This window comes from Episyrphus balteatus, chromosome 4 (assembly GCF_945859705.1).
Source record: "Episyrphus balteatus chromosome 4, idEpiBalt1.1, whole genome shotgun sequence".
NCBI classification, from domain to species: domain Eukaryota; kingdom Metazoa; phylum Arthropoda; class Insecta; order Diptera; family Syrphidae; genus Episyrphus; species Episyrphus balteatus.
In genome coordinates this window covers 39,949,790-39,972,600 of record NC_079137.1, presented here as the reverse complement: position 1 = coordinate 39,972,600, position 22,811 = coordinate 39,949,790, and the positions used below count along the sequence as shown (strand labels likewise).

Below are 22,811 nucleotides of genomic sequence, written 5' to 3'. Positions count from 1 at the left end.
TTGAAAATGTTTTACTTTTTTCAGAGAAATATTTTGTGCTTTGACGCATTTCGGTTATCGTCTGGTAGTTTTCATAAAGCGAACAAAATTAAAATAAATTTGTTTGAAAAAAAAAAAATAAAAATGTATAAATAATTGAAAAACTCAAATACAAAGATCTTTGTGGAAAGTAATGTTGGCAAAATCCATTAATAAATACATTATTTTTTATAAAAGTCTTAAAAGATAGTCATTTAGCAGGAGAAAAATAATGTAAAATTGTTGATTTAACTTAGAAGGTCACGGGTGTGTATGTGTAACTTTTTTTTCTATTGACAGATTTTATGGGATTATGTATATTAGGTGTAGTACAAGTAAAATAGTACATAAAATCAAGAAATAAAGAAAAAAAAAATTGTTACACTCATGAAACTTGGCAAAAAGTTTGCTTTTCAGATAAGAACCAAGTACACAAAAAATTAAAAAGTCTATAAAAAAAAGTTGGGTGGAAGGGTGTTTTTTCGCGGACAAGAGGGAGGGGGTGAAGGTCAAAAATATACAGAAAAAAATTGTTTGTCGAATATCATCATATGACACATGTTTTCAAGGTATTTTTTGATGCTGAATCTAATGACATAAAAATAATCTCAATACGATTGCTCTAAGAAAAGTTATTGCCGATTAAAAACAAGAGTGCTTGTTTTTTAACTTCAACAAGTAAAACATAACCAAAACCTATGTGAAAAACATGCTACACTGATTATATTCGGGATGAAGGTTTTAGATAAAGCACGGACAAAGGATTCATAAAGTTCTTAAAATTATTTTTGGTGAAAGGGTGTTTTTTTATGGGTAAAGTTGTGTGTGAGGAAGGTATCTTAACAGCTGACTTAAATTTTATTAATTTTTAAAACTTGGTGTAAATGTTTTGGTTGGTATAAGAATTAAGAATCTATAAAGTGTACAAAATTATCTTGAGTGAAAGGGTGTTTTTTTTTTTAAGAAATGATGAAATTCTGAATAAGTACCACAAAAACTAGGAAAAAATTGTAGCAACAATATAATTTGGTAAAAATGTTTCATTTATAACAGAAACCAAGAACCCGAACAGTCTATACAAAAATTTTAGGTTAAAGGGTGTTTTTTCGGGAAAAAGGGAAAAATCCGCGATAAGTCCGATAAAACCAATTGTATAAATGGTACCCTTACGAGATTCATTAAATATATTCTCTTTCCCATGGGAATTACGAATAATGTAAGTCTATAATTTTTTTTTATGTGAAAGGGTGTTTTTTTAGAAGTAAAGAAAATATGGGTATATTTGAAAAAGTGTGTAATACTAGAGTAATATTAGTGGTACCCTATAGCAATTATGTTACTTTTAAGATAAGGAACAAAAATCTAAAGTGTCTATAAAATTATCATGGTTAAAAGGGTGTTTTTTTTTAGTGAAAACAAAATAGATGGGTCACCCTAATGAAATTTAGTAAAAATATTGATTTTGGGATAGAAAGCAAGAATAAAGAGTTTTCATGAAAAAAAAAAAATTGGTGAAAGGGTGTTTTTTTCAATTTACAATTTACATATAAATAACATTTCTCATTATGTTTTTTTGTTTTCAAATTCTTACCTGAAAAGGATATTTAACTTTATACGAATAAATGAATTTAAATTTTATATTAATGTAAGTAGGTGCATGGTTTTATATAAAATTGGTAATACTTTCAATATCATCCTATACTTTTTTAAAAAGCCGATTCCATAGTTCGATTTTTTTTAATTTTTTTTATTTTTCATAAATAAAAATGAAGAAATTTCAAAAATTTTGGAAAGTTTTTTTCTAATAGCTGCAAAAAAAATAAACTCTAAGAAATTATTGAAAAAAAGGAAAAAAAAAAATGTTTTTTTATAAATTCAAAAAATTTTATCAATCAAAATGCTTATGTACAAGAATTTAAAAAAAATTAAAACATTTTGCATTTTGTCGAAGAATATGATCATTTAAGTCAAAATCTTCATCCTTTATTATTTTTGCAAAAAATCGATCGAATAAAACAATAAAACAGCTCCACGGAACACGTTGCTTGAAAAATGTTTTCATAGTAAAGGCTAGTATGCAGCTGAAGCGAATTGTAATTTTCCATACAAAAATAGGACCACGACATCGTGAACGCAATTAATTTTTGTTAAAATAATCAATCGGTTTCTCTCTGAGAGTTACCACATTACTTTAAATAATTTCGGTTAAGATTTGAGATTTATTTTTAAAAATCAAAAATAAAGGTTATCGGTTGAGATTTATTTTTTATTTTTTTAAATATCTCTCAATGGTTGAGATTTTTACAAAAAAAATAAATGGAAAAGGTCAACCTTTAACCTTTAACGTTTTTGCTGAAAACAAATCAAAAATGGTCAATTCAAAGGAAAATGTCGAATATGTCATGAATGTCTTTATATTTAAAAAAATAAATATGAAAAGGATGTTTTTTCTATGTTTATGCATTAAATAATATAAGAACTAAATAGACTCTCAAAGTTCTTTAGACCCAAGATTATATCTCTTTTCGTTTAAAGTAAAATCTAAAGACGAAAATGTATTTTCCACTGTGATTTGAGTCGCTGGGACGACAAGCACAACCAATGCAATTTTGAATATTCCAAAAGACCGATGTTCTAATATCTAGGTCAAAGCGTTCAGCTTCCAGAAGCGTTTTCACCCGCCCAACTTCAAACTCGGAGTTTTGAAAAAATGAAATTTTTGATGCCAAAAGGTAGGGGGGACTCTAACCTACATTTGGGTACAACTTCCATCCCTGTAGGTGCACGCGTTCTCAAACCGGGAGAACTTAAAGGTAAAAAAAAGTTAAGCCCGATTCTGAAAAAATAGGCATGATGTGGCGGTTTAACATGGAAGATGATTTTTTAAAAATCTGACAATGTGCAAAGCGTAGGCCCATGACACAAACTATCATTTGGCATTACTCCCAAAAATTTCTCTAAAGCGATTTAGCTTCCAAGAGCGTTCAAAGATTGGGGGATTTTTCAAAAAAAAAAATTTACCCCAACTTTCAAACGCGATTTTCTCGGAATTTAAAAAAAAAAATCCAAAACCCGAATATACCACTATCTCTCAGACCTTGACCAAAATTTTTCTTTTTTAAAAATAAAGGTTATTTTTTGACCTTTATTGAAAATGGTGACAAATAAGAGTTATAAAGGAACCTTTCAAAATCTTGAGATTTATTTCTGATCTCTGATGTTGCCTCTTTTAAATTAAGAAGCGACCATAAATGTGAGATTATTTTTAGTTAAAGCCTTTTTTTTAGATTTTAATTCTTAACTAGATACCTCTGTCACTAAGTCCAAATGCCCACTAATACTTTCATACTATATTTATCATTAAAAACAAGTTCGTAAGACATAAATTTCTCTATATTACTGTTGTCGATAATTGCCACAACTATTTTTTTCTTAATTTAATCCATTACCCACGAAAAAATATTCCCCAAAATTCATAGAAAACATAAACGAATTTTAAAGTCTTGCATAAAGAACGCAGCATCAAATTATAAATTTTAGTTAAAATTCAAGGACGTGTGCATATTTAAATGAATTTGAAGGAATCCTTAGAATTCAACCTTCCATAAGAAAAGTGGGCTAATGTTTTCTTTTATTCTTTTTGAAGTTTGTGATCTTGAATTTTAGTTTTTGTTAGTTTTCTTCTCATAAAAAATGTAAATCAAATGGTTCGTTCTTGTTGAAGAACTTTTTTTTTGGGTGTCGAGGAAAGTTTTTTTGTTTTTCTTTCTCGACGAATTTTTGGTAAAGACTGCGGAGCTTATGCGAGAGTCCTTTAATGAATAAATTAAATTCAGTTGAAACTAATTTACTAAGATACTATATTGTTTTGAATATTTTGAAGATAATTAAAATTGAACAATTTTCGACTTTCGTCTATCATAGTTCATAGATCAACTTATAAAGAAAATAAAAATCGATTTAAGAAAAAAGCCTTAACTCTTGCCACACTCCGCCATCATGCAGATCCAATTCCATAAAATTAAGCTGCCCCGCACAATAATGTTCTGCCACACTCAAAAAAAAAAACTGGTACCGGTGACCAGATTTCCCGCTTAATTTATCCAGAAAAAGTGGTTTTTAGATTCCTACCAGGCGTCTTGGTAAAATTTACCAGAAAAGCCTGGTAAATTATACCAGGAGATTTTTCGAAGAATTCCTGGTCATATACACCAGATTTCTGGTAGAATATACCAGGAAAGTTTTTTTTCCTGGTAAAAATTATACCGGGAAGAATCCCAGTATTCTGGTAGAATATACCAGGAATATTTTTTTTTCCTGGTAGAATTTTCCCCAGTATTCCTGGTAAAAATGGACCAGAATTCTGGTAGAATATACCAGGAATATTTTTTTTTCTCCTGGTAAAAAGGAACCAGAATTCTGGTAGAATATACCAGGAATATTTTTTTTTTCTCCTGGTAAAATTTTACCAGAATTCTGGTAGAATATACCAGGAATATTTTTTTTTCTCCTGGTAAAAAGGAACCAGAATTCTGGTAGAATATACCAGGAATATTTTTTTTTCCTGGTAAAATTTTACCAGAATTCTGGTAGAATATACCAGGAATATTTTTTTTTCCTGGTAAAAATTTAACAGAATTCTGGTAGAATATACCAGGAATATTTTTTTTCCTGGTAAAATTTTACCAGAATTCTGGTAAAATATACCAGGAATATTTTTTTTTCCTGGTAAAAATTTACCAGAATTCTGGTAGAATATACCAGGAATATTTTTTTTCCTGGTAAAATTTTACCAGAATTCTGGTAAAATATACCAGGAATATTTTTTTTTCCTGGTAAAAATTTACCAGAATTCTGGTAGAATATACCAGGAATATTTTTTTTTCCTGGTAAAATTTTACCAGAATTCTGGTAGAATATACCAGGAATATTTTTTTTTCCTGGTAAAATTTTACCAGAATTCTGGTAGAATATACCAGGAATATTTTTTTCCTGGTAAAATTTTACCAGAATTCTGGTAGAATATACCAGGAATATTTTTTTTTCCTGGTAAAATTTTACCAGAATTCTGGTAGAATATACCAGGAATATTTTTTTCCTGGTAAAATTTTACCAGAATTCTGGTAGAATATACCAGGAATATTTTTTTTCCTGGTAAAATTTTACCAGAATTCTGGTAGAATATACCAGGAATATTTTTTTTCCTGGTAAAATTTTACCAGAATTCTGGTAGAATATACCAGGAATATTTTTTTTCCTGGTAAAATTTTACCAGAATTCTGGTAGAATATACCAGGAATATTTTTTTTCCTGGTAAAATTTTACCAGAATTCTGGTAGAATATACCAGGAATATTTTTTTTTTCCTGGTAAAAATTTACCAGAATTCTGGTAGAATATACCAGGAATATTTTTTTTCCTGGTAAAAATTTACCAAAATTCTGGTAGCATATACCAGGAAATTATTTTTTTCCTGGTAGAATCGACCAGAACTTTGGTAGAATATACCAGGAATATTTTCTTGGTAAAATCCACCAAAACTTTGGTACTTCCTAGGGGGAGAATGGTTATTTATTTAGAATTTTTCTGTTTTGCTTACCATTAGATTCAAGAAACTCTGAAAAAACTATTACAAAAATGTCCATAAAATCGCAATCTAAAAATCCAAAAACCAATCCATAAAATTAAAGAAAACATAAGCCTTTTTATAATTTAAATAAACAATAACTTATTTTATTCAAATAAATTAAATAACATAAAAAAGATAACTTAAACTAAATAACATAAGATAGTTAACTTAAATTAAATAAGTTAAATAGTTAGCTTAAATTAAATAACATAAAATATGTTAGCTTAGATACAATATTTACAGAATAATAGAAGTTATAGAATAATAAAAGTTATCTCACTCTGACATCTTACGAATTTTGACATTCAGTTGAGTTGAGGAATCGCAAAAGGCTGCGTGCTTTGGCATTTGTGGCTGATTTTTCGATTTGGTAGAAATAAATATCTATGAACTGCCAAAAGTTTTCACATGGCTTCGGATACGCCATGTTAAAGGTGAAAAATGTTTTCAGGCAAATATCAATGGCACGTTCAACAGTTAACATCTTAAAATGTGTGTTGTCGAAATCTACGTGAACTTCTTCAATTTTCGTCAATGAACCAATAATTGATATTACCGGTGGCTGTGAATTTGAACTGTTTGCAGCTAAAGCATTTTGATATTCCTTGTAATCTTGAGGGAGCGCAAACAATCTTATCGACGCTTCTTGACTATCTTTCACAGTGTAGCGCTTATTGTTATCACGTGCAGTTGGTGGCAGTAGATAGTGCAAGTGCATGAACACCATCGCAATCATAGTATCTGTTCAAGAATTGAGAATTTTGTTATTAGAAAATAGGTAATTTTGATTTATGTTTTATGCTGTATGAAATGAAAAATTGTCAAATTTATGAAAAGAATAATAATTTTTCAAAGTAGCTAATAATAATGTTTTAATCAAAATCATGACCAGTTAAATTATTTTTTTTTTTAATAGATTTTTTGTTTTCTTTTTCTGTTTATTAGGTCCTCAAGATGTTAACTGAAACATAAACAGATATTTTAAAACAAAGCTTCAAATTTCAATGAAGTAAACCAAGCATTCAATTTGTGTGCTTGGTTTATTCAATCATAAAGACACAACTCAAGAATTAGAAGATGATGCCCCAAAGGCAAAGGACGATGCTCAAAAGACCTAGAAAAAAACCAACTTGTTAACTGCTTACATATTTCCTTTTATATTTGAAAAAAAAAGAAAATATTTTTTGAAGGAAATAGAAAAATTAATTATTTTTGAGTTTTGTTAATAATGAATTTAAGATTTATTCAAATGTTTGAACAAAATACAAAACTAAGGAATTGTTTAGCGTTTAAATTGCTCAACAATTCTACGTTTTACAATAATTAAAAAAATAAGAACCTGTTATATATATCTGGGCCTTATCGCCATATAATCGTAAGTGGCATAGTCAAAAAACTTAAAAAAAAGAAGATTATTTGGCAATAAGGCTCCGTTTGTAATATATATAGCTAATGTTAATTATAGTTACTCTGAGTGACTTCGCACACATCTGCTTGACATTGTTGATTGAAATCGTGCAACATATTTTTTAACTCGATGTTGGTTATTAATTTTGGGAACGCGTATTGCAGCATTAAATTGCAAAAATGGGCTATTTTGGTACCCACCAGAACATCATCTTTATTTGCAAACATTCTGTTGAAGTCCGATTCGATCTAAAAAGAAAGTTTATTTTTAAAGTTAAATTAGAAAAAAGCTATTTTTTAACTAAATTTTTGTTAAAGTGGCTAGTTGACAACTAATAATAATAGAAAAGTAAATGGATAACAAATTGGAGGAAGGGTCATGCAAGAAAAGAAACCTTAGATACGTTATCAATGTATTCTAAAATCTGATTTTTGAATTATGGTTTTCATTAAAACCGAAAAGAAAGAAAAAAATCAAATTCGGAAGTTAAAATTAATGGAAATCATTTCATTGAAATAATATTGATAAACTACATATTAAATTAAGAAAGCATTATTTAGTTATGAAAAAAATTATAAAACTAAAATTGTGTGGTATCAAAAAATAAATTAGGACCAATTATTTTCTTACATATTCATAGCCATTCGGAAAGTTCATGAAGTGCCATTTTTCATAGAATTTTTCCCATTTAATTGTCTTATCGTTAGCCTTTTTGAGATCTAATTGGCGAATATTGAAAGTTTTTGCCCATGCATCACTTTTTTCCTGAGCGTTCATTGTATGATGATCGTGCTTCATTTTTAGAAGCAGCTTTTCTTGTTCAAAAGTATTTGGTTCCACCGGCAAATCATCGATTTTCTTTTCTTTATTATTGTGGTCCGCAAACAAACGATTTATTGAACGACTTTTTCCTCGATAATTATGAAATTTGTTTGCAAGCATTCCTTTAGGATTTTTCATGCCTTTTTTTGTGCAGTAGTAATCCAACTATGAATTAATGAAATATAAAAAAAAAAATAAAAGGGTAACAGTTTCTAATTTCTTACTGGATCCTCATTGAACACCAACTGTATTTCATCTGAAAGCTTTATCAAATCGTTCGACGAGAAATGTACGTTATTTATTCTGGCGTAACTCAAAATTGTGTCGGTGAGCAACTTACGAACAGATTTATTGTCTATGTTTTTATTTTCGTCATAATAATCTTTAATTGTTTGTCCATCTTTACAGTTTAAAATATCTATCAAACTTTTGCTCACTGATGCTGTGGTAGATGAAGGTGACGCTACACTAGTCGTTGGTGTAGAAACTAAAGACGGAGTATTAGATAAAGATGTATACCGTTCGGTTTTCCATTGAAACCACTTATCAAAGAAAACAATCCTACTCGCGGTTGTTATATTTAAAGTTTGTAAAAACCTCTTCATGAAAAATTCGTTTGCCACTTGCAACACCGGTACAAAAAGATTTTCATCTGAAAAAGTAGTTTTTGGTTTTTATTGAAATATTTCGACTTCAAATCAGAATTCTATAGTTACCAATAAAAAGTTGGTGAAACATATTTGGGATTTTCCATTCATTCAAAAGAGTTTTGAGAGCTTCCACCTCATTGTCATCATCATTGGAGCAATAAGAACTTATCAATTCTGTGAATGAAACGTTTTCCACACCTGATTGATCATCTGATTGCTCTTGAATACTTATTGATTTGTTATCTGGCGATGACAAATCATTTAGTAATAATTTACTGTCATCTCGAACCAAAACGTAATTTGTAGTCGATAGAAGTACTTGACTAGATGGGATAATGTTGACCGGTGTTTCTGTTTGTGGGATAATATTGACCGGTGTTTCTGTTTGTTTTAATTCACTTATCGTATTTTTCTCCACAGGTGACGTTGAACGTGATTGTGATTCGTCCATTTTTTTTAAATTTTGTTGGAACTGGAAGCAATGGGAATTTCTTAATAATTAATATATTATTTTTGGTCTTATCATCATTAAACCACGAGATATTTTATAAACATTTATTGGAGGACTTTTGCAATTATCTATTCGTAGTAAATGATGAGATAAGTATTGAATTGGTGTAGTGGCATTGCCAATTTCGATTGCAGCGTAGTGTTTTCGATAAGCAATTATTTGAACACGTTCGCATACTAAATACGGAAAAGTTGGCTCGGAAAACTTAACTACCTCTTTTATACGAAATATATACGCATTTTCTATTGCATTATCGAGACATTGTGAAATGAAGTAACCTTTTTTGAATAGTTTGCCGTAATAGACGCATTGTGAGAAACTTGAGAAATCTGAGTGGATTCCCTGACGTACTTTGTAATCATTTATCAATTCAAAGTGGGAAGTATCAAGCATGTGACAATCAGAGAAAGTCACAAGATCAGAAGAAGTCTCATTTAATATCGATTGTGCAAATTTTAATTGAAATTTAATTGATAATGTGAGTGGAATGTTCTTTCGACAGTTAATGACTCGCGCATATTTCTTGAATTCCTTATGTTTGGCTTCGAATTGGAAACACCAAAAATTTCGCGGCACGCCCGACATACGAAATACCAATGGGTAATGCACCATAAAATGATGTTTTGGTTTAAGAGTATCCTTGAACAACTTTACATAGTCAAGATGGTGTTGTCTTATAAGTTCAGCAAGGTGATCAATCATGTCATTCGAAATATTGAAATCCAAAAGAATATCTATGATTTCTACGAAATTTAAGAAGAAAATCCAGATTTCGTCTTTTTCAGGAATACGATCGGCTACAATTAGGGGAAAATGATAAACAAAAGTCATCATTTCACGCGCGGTTTTCTTTAAATGCATATTTTTTAAATTGTCATTCGTAATTGGTGACTGTGAAATGTTTCCGATCTCAATTTCTCCGTAATTAAACGAGTTAATTCGGTCGTTGAAAGTCTCCAAATTTGAGAAAAACTTCTTTTCAATAATATGTCGAATGATGTGACACATGTTATAGTGGCATACGCCCTCAAAAATATCATGCATCACATCAACTGAATAGTTGGATGTCACGTGAAATGATTTAATAGAATTGAAAACTGAATTCTCGTGTATGCCCGTTTGTTTGTAATCGTTAACAGCGACGTCTTGTTCATAATTCTCCCTATTACGCAGCATATTTTTCACTTCAATAGGCATTTCAGAAGTTTTTTTTTTTGGAAGCTTGCAAAGTCGACAAAAAAATGTACTACTGCACGAAGAAAACCCTAAGATAGCATTTAAACCCAAATTATCACCAATCAATAAAGCCATTACAAAGTGAACATTTTTTATTCCTTCAGATGTAGCTATATTAATTCCGGTTTCTTCCAAAAATTTAATTTTTTCAATAAGTGCGTAAAGGCATTTTTTATTTCCGAACGATTTGTAGTCGCGAGCTTTGAAAAGTGCAGCTAAATTAACATCAGATTTCCCCGGGATGACGGGAAATGAATAATAAATAAATGAAATAGGATCGGCGTGTGAGCCTAACGGGTTATTTATTTCCGCATCATCCATGTATAAGAAATAAGGTATGACAGTTTCACTAGATGAAAACAATTCAAGTTTTTTTTGCCAAGCTTTTCCTTTAATGAAATGTGAGATATTCGATTCATCACTTGAAATTTTTTTGATTTCTGTGATAGTTTTAATTAATAGATCATTTTATTCAAAAGTTTTTCTGAATTGAAATTCAAGTGGGAGGAGGACCCCCGTAGTTGTATAATCTTCATGGCAATTAATTCCATTACGATAAACATTTTGTAACTCGTCATTAATAGTGAACTCTGTAGCTGCACATAAATAATCATTCAATGTCAGCCATTGCATAAGATTGTGATCAGTGCTGCATAGTTCGAATGGCTTTTCAACCGCTGCAATTAACGATGAGATCTGTAAGCGATCTTCGATCGGTCGGTTACTTTTATTAGCAAATATTTTAAAGAACTCTATCATGGGCTCGTGAATTGATTGCTTAATCATTCCTATTATTGTAGTCGCATCCTTGCGTGACAAATTGTCCATACTGTATAATTTCATAGCAAACTATATTCCAATTTTATCAATATTAATATAATTATCATGATTATTATCATTATCTCTGTCCATATCTATATCAGTGTTCACTTGATTAAAATGATTTGTGTCAGAAGAAACTGCAGTTGGAGGAGAAATACGATAAGAATCTGATACAAATTCAGAATAAGAAGGCAAATCTGAACTCTCAACAATATTCGAGGATGACCAAAATAGTGTCAATCCATCCTTAATGTGAGTTTTACAATGCCGCGAAAAATTTGAAAAAGTGGAAGTAATTGACGTACAGTTATTAAAAGTACACCGGTAAACACCTACTCCATCTAATCGGTGAACTACTTTGAAGTGAGTCGATATACTTTTCAAGGTATCAAATCTTTGATTACAAATAAAGCAATCCATTTGTTGGTTAATCTAAAAAGAGGGTTCGTAAAAGTTGTTGTAGGTTATATTAAACTAAATTTCGTAAAAGCTGGTGTAAGTTATCTTAAAGCAGGATCTTTTAGATCGACAGAAAATTTTTTTTAATTAATTTAGACTTAAGTCAACAAGAAGGTATTATGTGTTACAAGTTTTGCTCAAGTAGCACTCAGTTTCGTTACCAAGATAAAAGGTTAACTATTCTAAGCAGTTATTAGTTATTAGTTAGACTATCAGAAGAAGAAATGTCAATATAGAAAAACTTATTCCCAGGAATAAGCCTTAACTGGGTTTTATCTAGCTATTGCAAAATTGACTCAAGTCAAAGTTAATGTTAACAATTTTGCTTTAAAACGATACCAAAACAAAATTCTAACAAACTGATGTAACTTCGTGCCTTTATCTGCTGAAAATGATTAAGACTGATCTGGCTAATAATTGTTTTAATTGGTTTTTTTTTTAATGATTTGATATTTTGGAATCTTTTAAAAAGAAGAATTAATGTTAGTTTGATTACCTATATCTATCTGTATGTTTTACAACAAGCTATACAAAGTCAGATCTATCACTTTAAATTTTGCTTTAAAACGATACCAACACGAAATAAAAGGATAATACTTTTTTTTATAAAATTTAATTATGGCTAGTTCTAGTGATATATAGTTTATTTTAGTATATCTATTAAAAAGGTGTTACTCACTATTTTTATATGTTTAAAATATAATTTAGTTTGGTCTGGCTGATGATTGTAGTAGCTGGTTGGTTTTCAGATGTAGCCGATGATTGTAGTAGCTGGTAGTATTCAGATGTCTGTTGAACCTGTTGATCAGGGGAATAAATTAATTAATTATTTAATTAATTTTTGCAGCTCAAAATTAATGAAAATTAAATTATGCTATACAAATAAGACCTTTACGTTTAGAATTTTGCATTTAAACGATACTTTAGCAAAACTTTAGATAGATTGAAATGATTTTTTAGTTAATTAAGACCGAATCTAAAAGGAATGTTAGAAGTTAAGCTCAACTATTTGCTTTAAAAGGATAATTTTTTAGTTAATTAAGGTTAAGTCGACAAGAATGTGTTATGTGCAACAAGTTTTGCTCAAGTAGCATTCAGTTTCATTAACAAAATAAAAAGTTACTTATTCCAAGTCAAGAATAAAGTTTAGAATGTTGCTTTAAAACGATACCAGAACGAATTTCAAATAAAAGGATACTATTTCTTGTTATAAATTTAAGTTTTGGCTAGTTCTAGTAATCTTTTTTTGAGATCTAGTGTTAATTGGTGCATTTGAATTTTGTTTTGTTATCAAAAATGTATATTGAGTATTTGAAATGTACAAAATCGAAAAAGAAAGCTACTTTAGCAAAACTTTAGATAGACAGAAATGAATTTTTAATTAATCAAGACCGAATCCAACAAGAATGTTAGAAGTTAAGCTTAACTATATGCTTTAAAACGATAATTTTTTAGTTAATTAAGATTAAGTCGACAAGAATGTGTTATGTGCAACAAGTTTTGCTCAAGTAGCATTCAGTTTCATTAACAAAATAAAAAGTTACTTATTCCAAGTCAAGAATAAAGTTTAGAATGTTGCTTTAAAACGATACCAGAACGAATTTCAAATAAAAGGATACTATTTCTTGTTATAAATTTAAGTTTTGGCTAGTTCTAGTAATCTTTTTTTGAGATCTAGTGTTAATTGGTGCATTTGAATTTTGTTTTGTTATCAAAAATGTATATTGAGTATTTGAAATGTACAAAATCGAAAAAGAAAGCTACTTTAGCAAAACTCTAGATAGACTGAAATGATTTTTTAGTTAATTAAGACCGAATCTAAAAGGAATGTTAGAAGTTAAGCTCAACTATTTGCTTTAAAAGGATAATTTTTTAGTTAATTAAGGTTAAGTCGACAAGAATGTGTTATGTGCAACAAGTTTTGCTCAAGTAGCATTCAGTTTCATTAACAAAATAAAAAGTTACTTATTCCAAGTCAAGAATAAAGTTTAGAATGTTGCTTTAAAACGATACCAGAACGAATTTCAAATAAAAGGATACTATTTCTTGTTATAAATTTAAGTTTTGGCTAGTTCTAGTAATCTTTTTTTGAGATCTAGTGTTAATTGGTGCATTTGAATTTTGTTTTGTTATCAAAAATGTATATTGAGTATTTGAAATGTACAAAATCGAAAAAGAAAGCTACTTTAGCAAAACTTTAGATAGACAGAAATGAATTTTTAATTAATCAAGACCGAATCCAACAAGAATGTTAGAAGTTAAGCTTAACTATATGCTTTAAAACGATAATTTTTTAGTTAATTAAGATTAAGTCGACAAGAATGTGTTATGTGCAACAAGTTTTGCTCAAGTAGCATTCAGTTTCATTAACAAAATAAAAAGTTACTTATTCCAAGTCAAGAATAAAGTTTAGAATGTTGCTTTAAAACGATACCAGAACGAATTTCAAATAAAAGGATACTATTTCTTGTTATAAATTTAAGTTTTGGCTAGTTCTAGTAATCTTTTTTTGAGATCTAGTGTTAATTGGTGCATTTGAATTTTGTTTTGTTATCAAAAATGTATATTGAGTATTTGAAATGTACAAAATCGAAAAAGAAAGCTACTTTAGCAAAACTCTAGATAGACTGAAATGATTTTTTAGTTAATTAAGACCGAATCTAAAAGGAATGTTAGAAGTTAAGCTCAACTATTTGCTTTAAAAGGATAATTTTTTAGTTAATTAAGGTTAAGTCGACAAGAATGTGTTATGTGCAACAAGTTTTGCTCAAGTAGCATTCAGTTTCATTAACAAAATAAAAAGTTACTTATTCCAAGTCAAGAATAAAGTTTAGAATGTTGCTTTAAAACGATACCAGAACGAATTTCAAATAAAAGGATACTATTTCTTGTTATAAATTTAAGTTTTGGCTAGTTCTAGTAATCTTTTTTTGAGATCTAGTGTTAATTGGTGCATTTGAATTTTGTTTTGTTATCAAAAATGTATATTGAGTATTTGAAATGTACAAAATCGAAAAAGAAAGCTACTTTAGCAAAACTCTAGATAGACTGAAATGATTTTTTAGTTAATTAAGACCGAATCTAAAAGGAATGTTAGAAGTTAAGCTCAACTATTTGCTTTAAAAGGATAATTTTTTAGTTAATTAAGGTTAAGTCGACAAGAATGTGTTATGTGCAACAAGTTTTGCTCAAGTAGCATTCAGTTTCATTAACAAAATAAAAAGTTACTTATTCCAAGTCAAGAATAAAGTTTAGAATGTTGCTTTAAAACGATACCAGAACGAATTTCAAATAAAAGGATACTATTTCTTGTTATAAATTTAAGTTTTGGCTAGTTCTAGTAATCTTTTTTTGAGATCTAGTGTTAATTGGTGCATTTGAATTTTGTTTTGTTATCAAAAATGTATATTGAGTATTTGAAATGTACAAAATCGAAAAAGAAAGCTACTTTAGCAAAACTTTAGATAGACAGAAATGAATTTTTAATTAATCAAGACCGAATCCAACAAGAATGTTAGAAGTTAAGCTTAACTATATGCTTTAAAACGATAATTTTTTAGTTAATTAAGATTAAGTCGACAAGAATGTGTTATGTGCAACAAGTTTTGCTCAAGTAGCATTCAGTTTCATTAACAAAATAAAAAGTTACTTATTCCAAGTCAAGAATAAAGTTTAGAATGTTGCTTTAAAACGATACCAGAACGAATTTCAAATAAAAGGATACTATTTCTTGTTATAAATTTAAGTTTTGGCTAGTTCTAGTAATCTTTTTTTGAGATCTAGTGTTAATTGGTGCATTTGAATTTTGTTTTGTTATCAAAAATGTATATTGAGTATTTGAAATGTACAAAATCGAAAAAGAAAGCTACTTTAGCAAAACTCTAGATAGACTGAAATGATTTTTTAGTTAATTAAGACCGAATCTAAAAGGAATGTTAGAAGTTAAGCTCAACTATTTGCTTTAAAAGGATAATTTTTTAGTTAATTAAGGTTAAGTCGACAAGAATGTGTTATGTGCAACAAGTTTTGCTCAAGTAGCATTCAGTTTCATTAACAAAATAAAAAGTTACTTATTCCAAGTCAAGAATAAAGTTTAGAATGTTGCTTTAAAACGATACCAGAACGAATTTCAAATAAAAGGATACTATTTCTTGTTATAAATTTAAGTTTTGGCTAGTTCTAGTAATCTTTTTTTGAGATCTAGTGTTAATTGGTGCATTTGAATTTTGTTTTGTTATCAAAAATGTATATTGAGTATTTGAAATGTACAAAATCGAAAAAGAAAGCTACTTTAGCAAAACTTTAGATAGACAGAAATGAATTTTTAATTAATCAAGACCGAATCCAACAAGAATGTTAGAAGTTAAGCTTAACTATATGCTTTAAAACGATAATTTTTTAGTTAATTAAGATTAAGTCGACAAGAATGTGTTATGTGCAACAAGTTTTGCTCAAGTAGCATTCAGTTTCATTAACAAAATAAAAAGTTACTTATTCCAAGTCAAGAATAAAGTTTAGAATGTTGCTTTAAAACGATACCAGAACGAATTTCAAATAAAAGGATACTATTTCTTGTTATAAATTTAAGTTTTGGCTAGTTCTAGTAATCTTTTTTTGAGATCTAGTGTTAATTGGTGCATTTGAATTTTGTTTTGTTATCAAAAATGTATATTGAGTATTTGAAATGTACAAAATCGAAAAAGAAAGCTACTTTAGCAAAACTCTAGATAGACTGAAATGATTTTTTAGTTAATTAAGACTGAATCTAAAAGGAATGTTAGAAGTTAAGCTCAACTATTTGCTTTAAAAGGATAATTTTTTAGTTAATTAAGGTTAAGTCGACAAGAATGTGTTATGTGCAACAAGTTTTGCTCAAGTAGCATTCAGTTTCATTAACAAAATAAAAAGTTACTTATTCCAAGTCAAGAATAAAGTTTAGAATGTTGCTTTAAAACGATACCAGAACGAATTTCAAATAAAAGGATACTATTTCTTGTTATAAATTTAAGTTTTGGCTAGTTCTAGTAATCTTTTTTTGAGATCTAGTGTTAATTGGTGCATTTGAATTTTGTTTTGTTATCAAAAATGTATATTGAGTATTTGAAATGTACAAAATCGAAAAAGAAAGCTACTTTAGCAAAACTTTAGATAGACAGAAATGAATTTTTAATTAATCAAGACCGAATCCAACAAGAATGTTAGAAGTTAAGCTTAACTATATGCTTTAAAACGATAATTTTTTAGTTAATTAAGATTAAGTCGACAAGAATGTGTTATGTGCAACAAGTTTTGCTCAAGTAGCATTCAGTTTCATTAACAAAATAAAAAGTTACTTATTCCAAGTCAAGAATAAAGTTTAGAATGTTGCTTTAAAACGATACCAGAACGAATTTCAAATAAAAGGATACTATTTCTTGTTATAAATTTAAGTTTTGGCTAGTTCTAGTAATCTTTTTTTGAGATCTAGTGTTAATTGGTGCATTTGAATTTTGTTTTGTTATCAAAAATGTATATTGAGTATTTGAAATGTACAAAATCGAAAAAGAAAGCTACTTTAGCAAAACTTTAGATAGACAGAAATGAATTTTTAATTAATCAAGACCGAATCCAACAAGAATGTTAGAAGTTAAGCTTAACTATATGCTTTAAAACGATAATTTTTTAGTTAATTAAGATTAAGTCGACAAGAATGTGTTATGTGCAACAAGTTTTGCTCAAGTAGCATTCAGTTTCATTAACAAAATAAAAAGTTACTTATTCCAAGTCAAGAATAAAGTTTAGAATGTTGCTTTAAAACGATACCAGAACGAATTTCAAATAAAAGGATACTATTTCTTGTTATAAATTTAAGTTTTGGCTAGTTCTAGTAATCTTTTTTTGAGATCTAGTGTTAATTGGTGCATTTGAATTTTGTTTTGTTATCAAAAATGTATATTGAGTATTTGAAATGTACAAAATCGAAAAAGAAAGCTACTTTAGCAAAACTCTAGATAGACTGAAATGATTTTTTAGTTAATTAAGACCGAATCTAAAAGGAATGTTAGAAGTTAAGCTCAACTATTTGCTTTAAAAGGATAATTTTTTAGTTAATTAAGGTTAAGTCGACAAGAATGTGTTATGTGCAACAAGTTTTGCTCAAGTAGCATTCAGTTTCATTAACAAAATAAAAAGTTACTTATTCCAAGTCAAGAATAAAGTTTAGAATGTTGCTTTAAAACGATACCAGAACGAATTTCAAATAAAAGGATACTATTTCTTGTTATAAATTTAAGTTTTGGCTAGTTCTAGTAATCTTTTTTTGAGATCTAGTGTTAATTGGTGCATTTGAATTTTGTTTTGTTATCAAAAATGTATATTGAGTATTTGAAATGTACAAAATCGAAAAAGAAAGCTACTTTAGCAAAACTCTAGATAGACTGAAATGATTTTTTAGTTAATTAAGACTGAATCTAAAAGGAATGTTAGAAGTTAAGCTCAACTATTTGCTTTAAAAGGATAATTTTTTAGTTAATTAAGGTTAAGTCGACAAGAATGTGTTATGTGCAACAAGTTTTGCTCAAGTAGCATTCAGTTTCATTAACAAAATAAAAAGTTACTTATTCTTAGTCAAAGTTAATGTTTAGAATTTTGTTTTTAAACGATACAAAAACGAAATTCTAACAAACGGATGTTACTCTTTTTTATAAATTTAAGTTTTGGCTAGTTCTTGTAATATATAGTTTATTTTAGTATATGTTTTAAAAAGGTGTTACTCACTATTTTTATCTGTTTAAAATATAATAAAGTTTGGTCTGGCTGATGATTGTATTAGCTGGTAGGTTTTCAGATGTAGCCGATGATTGTCAAAATTTTACTATTTCTTGGAACCTGTTGATTAGGGGAATAAATGTTAGCTTAATTTTTTAGCTCAAAATTAATGAAAATTAAAAAATGCTATACATATTAGATCTTACTGTAGAATTTTGATGTTAAACGATACTTTAGCAAAACTTTAGATAATAGAAAAGATTTTTTTATTAATTAAGAGCGAATCCAAAAGGAATGTTAAAAGTTAGGCTCAACTATATGCTTTTAAATGATTATTTTTTATTAAAATTAAGATTAATGTGTTATGTGTTACAAGTTTTGCTCAAGTAGCAATCAGTTTCATTATCAAAATAAAAAGTTAACTATTTTAAGTCAAAGTTAATGTTTAGAATTTTGCTTTAAAAACAAAATTCTAACAAGCGGATGCTACTTCTTTTTATTAAATCAGTTTTGGCTAGTTCGAGTAGTACGAAGTTTATTTTCGTATCTTTTAGAAGGGTGTTACTTACTATTTTTATCTGTTTTAAAAATAATTTGTTTTTCTGGCTGATGATTGTAGTAGCTGGTAGTTTTTCAGATGTCTAACCGATGATTGTTAAATTTTTGTAATTTTCTGCTGGGTAGGAGATTTAATTTAAGTTTGATTTTCCATCTCAAAATTAATGAAAATCAAAAAAGCTATACAAAGACAGATCTATCACTTTGAATTTTAAGTATTTAAAATGTACAAAATCGAAAAAAGAAAGCTACTTTAGCAAAATGAATTTTAAATTAATCAAGACCGAATTCAACAAGAAGTTAAGCTCAACTTTATGCTTTTAAATAATTTTTTTTTAATTAATTAAGGTTAAATCGACAAGAATGTGTTATGTGCAACAAGTTTTGCTCAAGTAGCAATCAGTTTCATTACCAAAATGAAAAGTTACTTATTCAAAGTCAAAGTTAATGTTTAGAATTTTGCTTTTAAACGATACAAAAACAAAATTCTAACAAACGGATGTTTCTTCGTGCCTTCATCTGCTGGAAATTATTAAGCCTGATGTGGCTAATGATTGTTGTAGTTGGTGTTTTTTTTCAAATGATTTAAATATTTTGGAATCTTTTAGGTAGAAGAATTAATGTTAGTTTGATTACCTGTATCTTTTAAAATTAAAATAAGCTATACAGATCTATCACTTTAAATATTACTTTAAAACGATACCAGAAAGAATTTCGAATGAAAGGATTATTTTCATAAAATTAAATTTTGGCTAGATCTAGTAATATAAAGTTTATTTTCGTATCTATCAAAAAGGTGTTACTTACAGTTTTTATCTGCTTAAAATATAAATTAGTTTGGTTTGGCTGATGATTGTAGAAGCTGGTTTTCAGATGTCTAGCCGATGATTGTTTAAATTTGTAGTTTTCCAAATGTTAAGCCGATTTTTGTAATTTTCTTGGAATCTGTTGGGTGGGAGAATTTATATTAGTTTTGTTTTCCATCTCAAACTTAATTAATATAAAATAAGCTTTACAAATGAGAGATGAAAGTAAATTTGATTGCTCATCTCAAGATTAATGAAAATAAAATAAGCTATACAAATGAAATATTACGTTTAGAATTTTGCTGTTAAACGATACAACAACGAAATTCTAACAAAATGGATGTAGCTCCCTGTTGAACGTGTCTGGTCTAAATCACCAGCAGGTTTTTGTTTTAAGATGATTTAATTATCTTGGAATGACTTGGGGTGGAGAAATAAAACTAATATTTAATCATCTAAAACAGTGACATTTTGTTGACAAGCACGCTCCATAAGAAAAGCGCATCTTTTTTTTGCAATTAGGTAGGTAATATGAAAATGTTAATTTAAAATTGGGATTGGAGATAAAATTCAATGATGTACACACATATGTACCAACGTGGTTAATGCAAATGCCCGCGTCTTTTTTTATTTGCAATTGGAGCGTGCTCGCCACTGTTGTAGATAATTAAACAAATATGTTTCAAAATGGGAATTGAAAAAAATATTCTGTAGATGTGTACCAACCTGGTTAATCCAGACGCCTGATGAAGTAGACGAAAATCATGTGCCTCTTTGGAGTTGGGCAAAATAAAAAATGTAAGTTTCAAAATGGGGGTTGAAAAAAAAAACAATTCCGTAGGCATGTATGTACCAACATGATCTACATAATAAAACGCGTGCAATGTTTGCAATTGGAAAATATTACTTTAGAATTAAAAATGCGGATGGAAATAAACAATTTGTAGATACATACATATTACCAACAAGTTTAATGCAAAATTACGTTAGGCTTTGCAAAAAAAAACGCGCTCTTTTTTTTTATGTTGCCAACAGATATTATTTGAGTTTTTTTTTTATATTTAGATGAATATTGCGAACGTGAATTAATATTAGTTTGATTATGCATACATATATTTCAAACTGAACGAAAATTAAAATCTACACGAAGTCAGATTGATTTAATTTAAAACGATATAAGAAAAAAAATCTAATAAAAGTGTATTACTTACTTTTAATTATGCCTGGTCTTGCTGATGTAAATTTATGTATATGTAGCAGTTATTGCTGGTAAACGCCCGACAAAGTAGAATATTATCTTGGTTTTCACACAATTAGATTTGTAGCTTGTTCATTGTTGAAGATAATTAAAATATGAAAATAGTTATAAATGTTTTAAAATGGGTATTGAAAAAAAAAATATTCTGTAGATATGTACTAACCTGGTGAATGCAGACGCCAAACGAAGAAGATGAAATGAAAAGCGCGTGCCTTCTTGTGAGTTTCAAAATGGGGGTTGATAAAAAAAAACAATTCTACACGAAGAAAATATTACAATATTACTTTGTTTTTATAAAGTACCTTATATTGTAATATTTTCATTAATTTTACTTACGCTAAATAATTAAATAAATTTTTCCCAACAAATTTATTGGAAAACCACGAATACATTACCGCAAATAAAAAACGCGTGTTGCTTTCCTCGATGTTTGCACAGAACTAACACACGAGTTTCAATTTTCTTTCTTCCAATACCAAGCACATTGTTCAATGGGCAGGGCAGGGTTGTTATATTGTAAAAGCTCTCTGCACATTGGACAGAAAACAGAGATGCGTAAAAGATTTAGTAGGTACATAATATTATGAAGATTTTTGTTTGTTTTTTTTTTATTGGAATATTTTTATGGACTTTTCACAAACAAAATTTATAAAAAATATTGAAATATGTATTTGATATTTAGGCTTGTGAGAATTGGGTTAATTTATTTAGCTTAGAATGCTTTTACGACACTGTTAAAATAAAAAGATACATTTTCAGTTATCAAAAATTTACTCTGCTTTGGGAGCCGGTTAAATTTTTATGTTCAGAGAATAAATATTTGACAGAACGAAAAATAAAAAAAGAAAATTGAGAAAGTAATACAACTTACCGAGTATGTTTTAACTGAAAATTAGAAAATTTAATAAATTTCGTTTTTGATGGTAAAAAAAATTGATAGTAAACGGTACCCAAAAATAAAATTCAAAGCTCCGATAAGTTTAATCAATATCTGACAGGTTTGCTCAAATATCCACGAATCAGGTTATGGATATGCGCCTTATTTTTGCAAATATAAGTGAAAATTTGTGATGTGCTTGAAATTAGCTTATGTTTGCTTATGCTTATTATATTTTGGCCTTAACATCAATGAAAACTGGGGTGGAATCATATAATTTAATAGTTAAAAAACCTTCATTTGTTTTCATAGTTAAATTTAAAAACGCTTTTTTTCGAAATTTAACAACCCAATTAGTTGTCATTTTTTTATTACTTCGGGTTGGAAAAGCGATCAACTATCAATTAGTGCGTTAAAGGTTTGACTTTTAATACATCGTAATGTGAAGTCAATTTTACTTATGCTTATATGGCAAATAATTTTGTCAATTTTGTATGAGTGTCCTTGATAAATAAAAATATGAAGAAAAATAGTAGGTAACTCACATAATATCATCTAAATTTGTGCGGCAAACAAATTTAGCAATGAAATATGTTATGCAATACAGGAATAATTACATTTTGAGACGAGTCCAGCAAACTCTTTTATTAATTTTATAAAACCTAAAAAACATACCAGTAAAAAAGTTACATATAACATCCCTGAACCAACAATTTCTTTACCCTTGTTATAAAATATCCATCCAATAACGGGACATGAATATGCATGTCTATGTCTGCTTCTATACGAAAACGTAGACGCGATAAGAGAAAAGGAGAAATCGATCTTTCTCTCTCATTTGTTCTCATGTGTATCTTTTGCATCTACGTTTTCGTGTAGAAGCAGAGGTAGACATGCATATTCATGTTCCGTTATTGGATGGATATTTTATAGTATGTATAATGGCGGGAATGATGAATACTACCAGCAAACCAGCCAGACCTGGTTTTTTGTTTGTGTCTACGAATCTCC

The 22,811-nt window shown here is 28.5% G+C and overlaps 1 protein-coding gene across 2 annotated transcripts; it reads right to left on the bottom strand.

The window, feature by feature from the left end:
• Nucleotides 1-6,577: 6,577 nt before the first annotated feature.
• LOC129918410 (uncharacterized) lies at nt 6,578-21,356 on the bottom strand. Of its 2 annotated transcripts, XM_055998921.1 has the most exons (10): nt 21,260-21,356; nt 21,087-21,179; nt 20,877-20,990; nt 19,667-19,804; nt 18,311-18,421; nt 12,234-12,352; nt 8,593-8,998; nt 8,101-8,528; nt 7,685-8,041; nt 6,578-7,302 (listed from the first exon to the last, which is right to left on the bottom strand). In XM_055998921.1, exons 7-10 carry the CDS (start codon nt 8,975-8,977, stop codon nt 7,102-7,104), a joined length of 1,371 nt encoding a protein of 456 aa, XP_055854896.1. In that variant the 5' UTR covers nt 8,978-8,998; nt 12,234-12,352; nt 18,311-18,421; nt 19,667-19,804; nt 20,877-20,990; nt 21,087-21,179; nt 21,260-21,356; the 3' UTR covers nt 6,578-7,101. The 2 variants fall into 2 exon arrangements, with proteins under 2 accessions (XP_055854896.1, XP_055854897.1); XM_055998922.1 differs by lacking the exon at nt 19,667-19,804.
• Between the last annotated feature and the right edge of the window lie 1,455 nt (nt 21,357-22,811).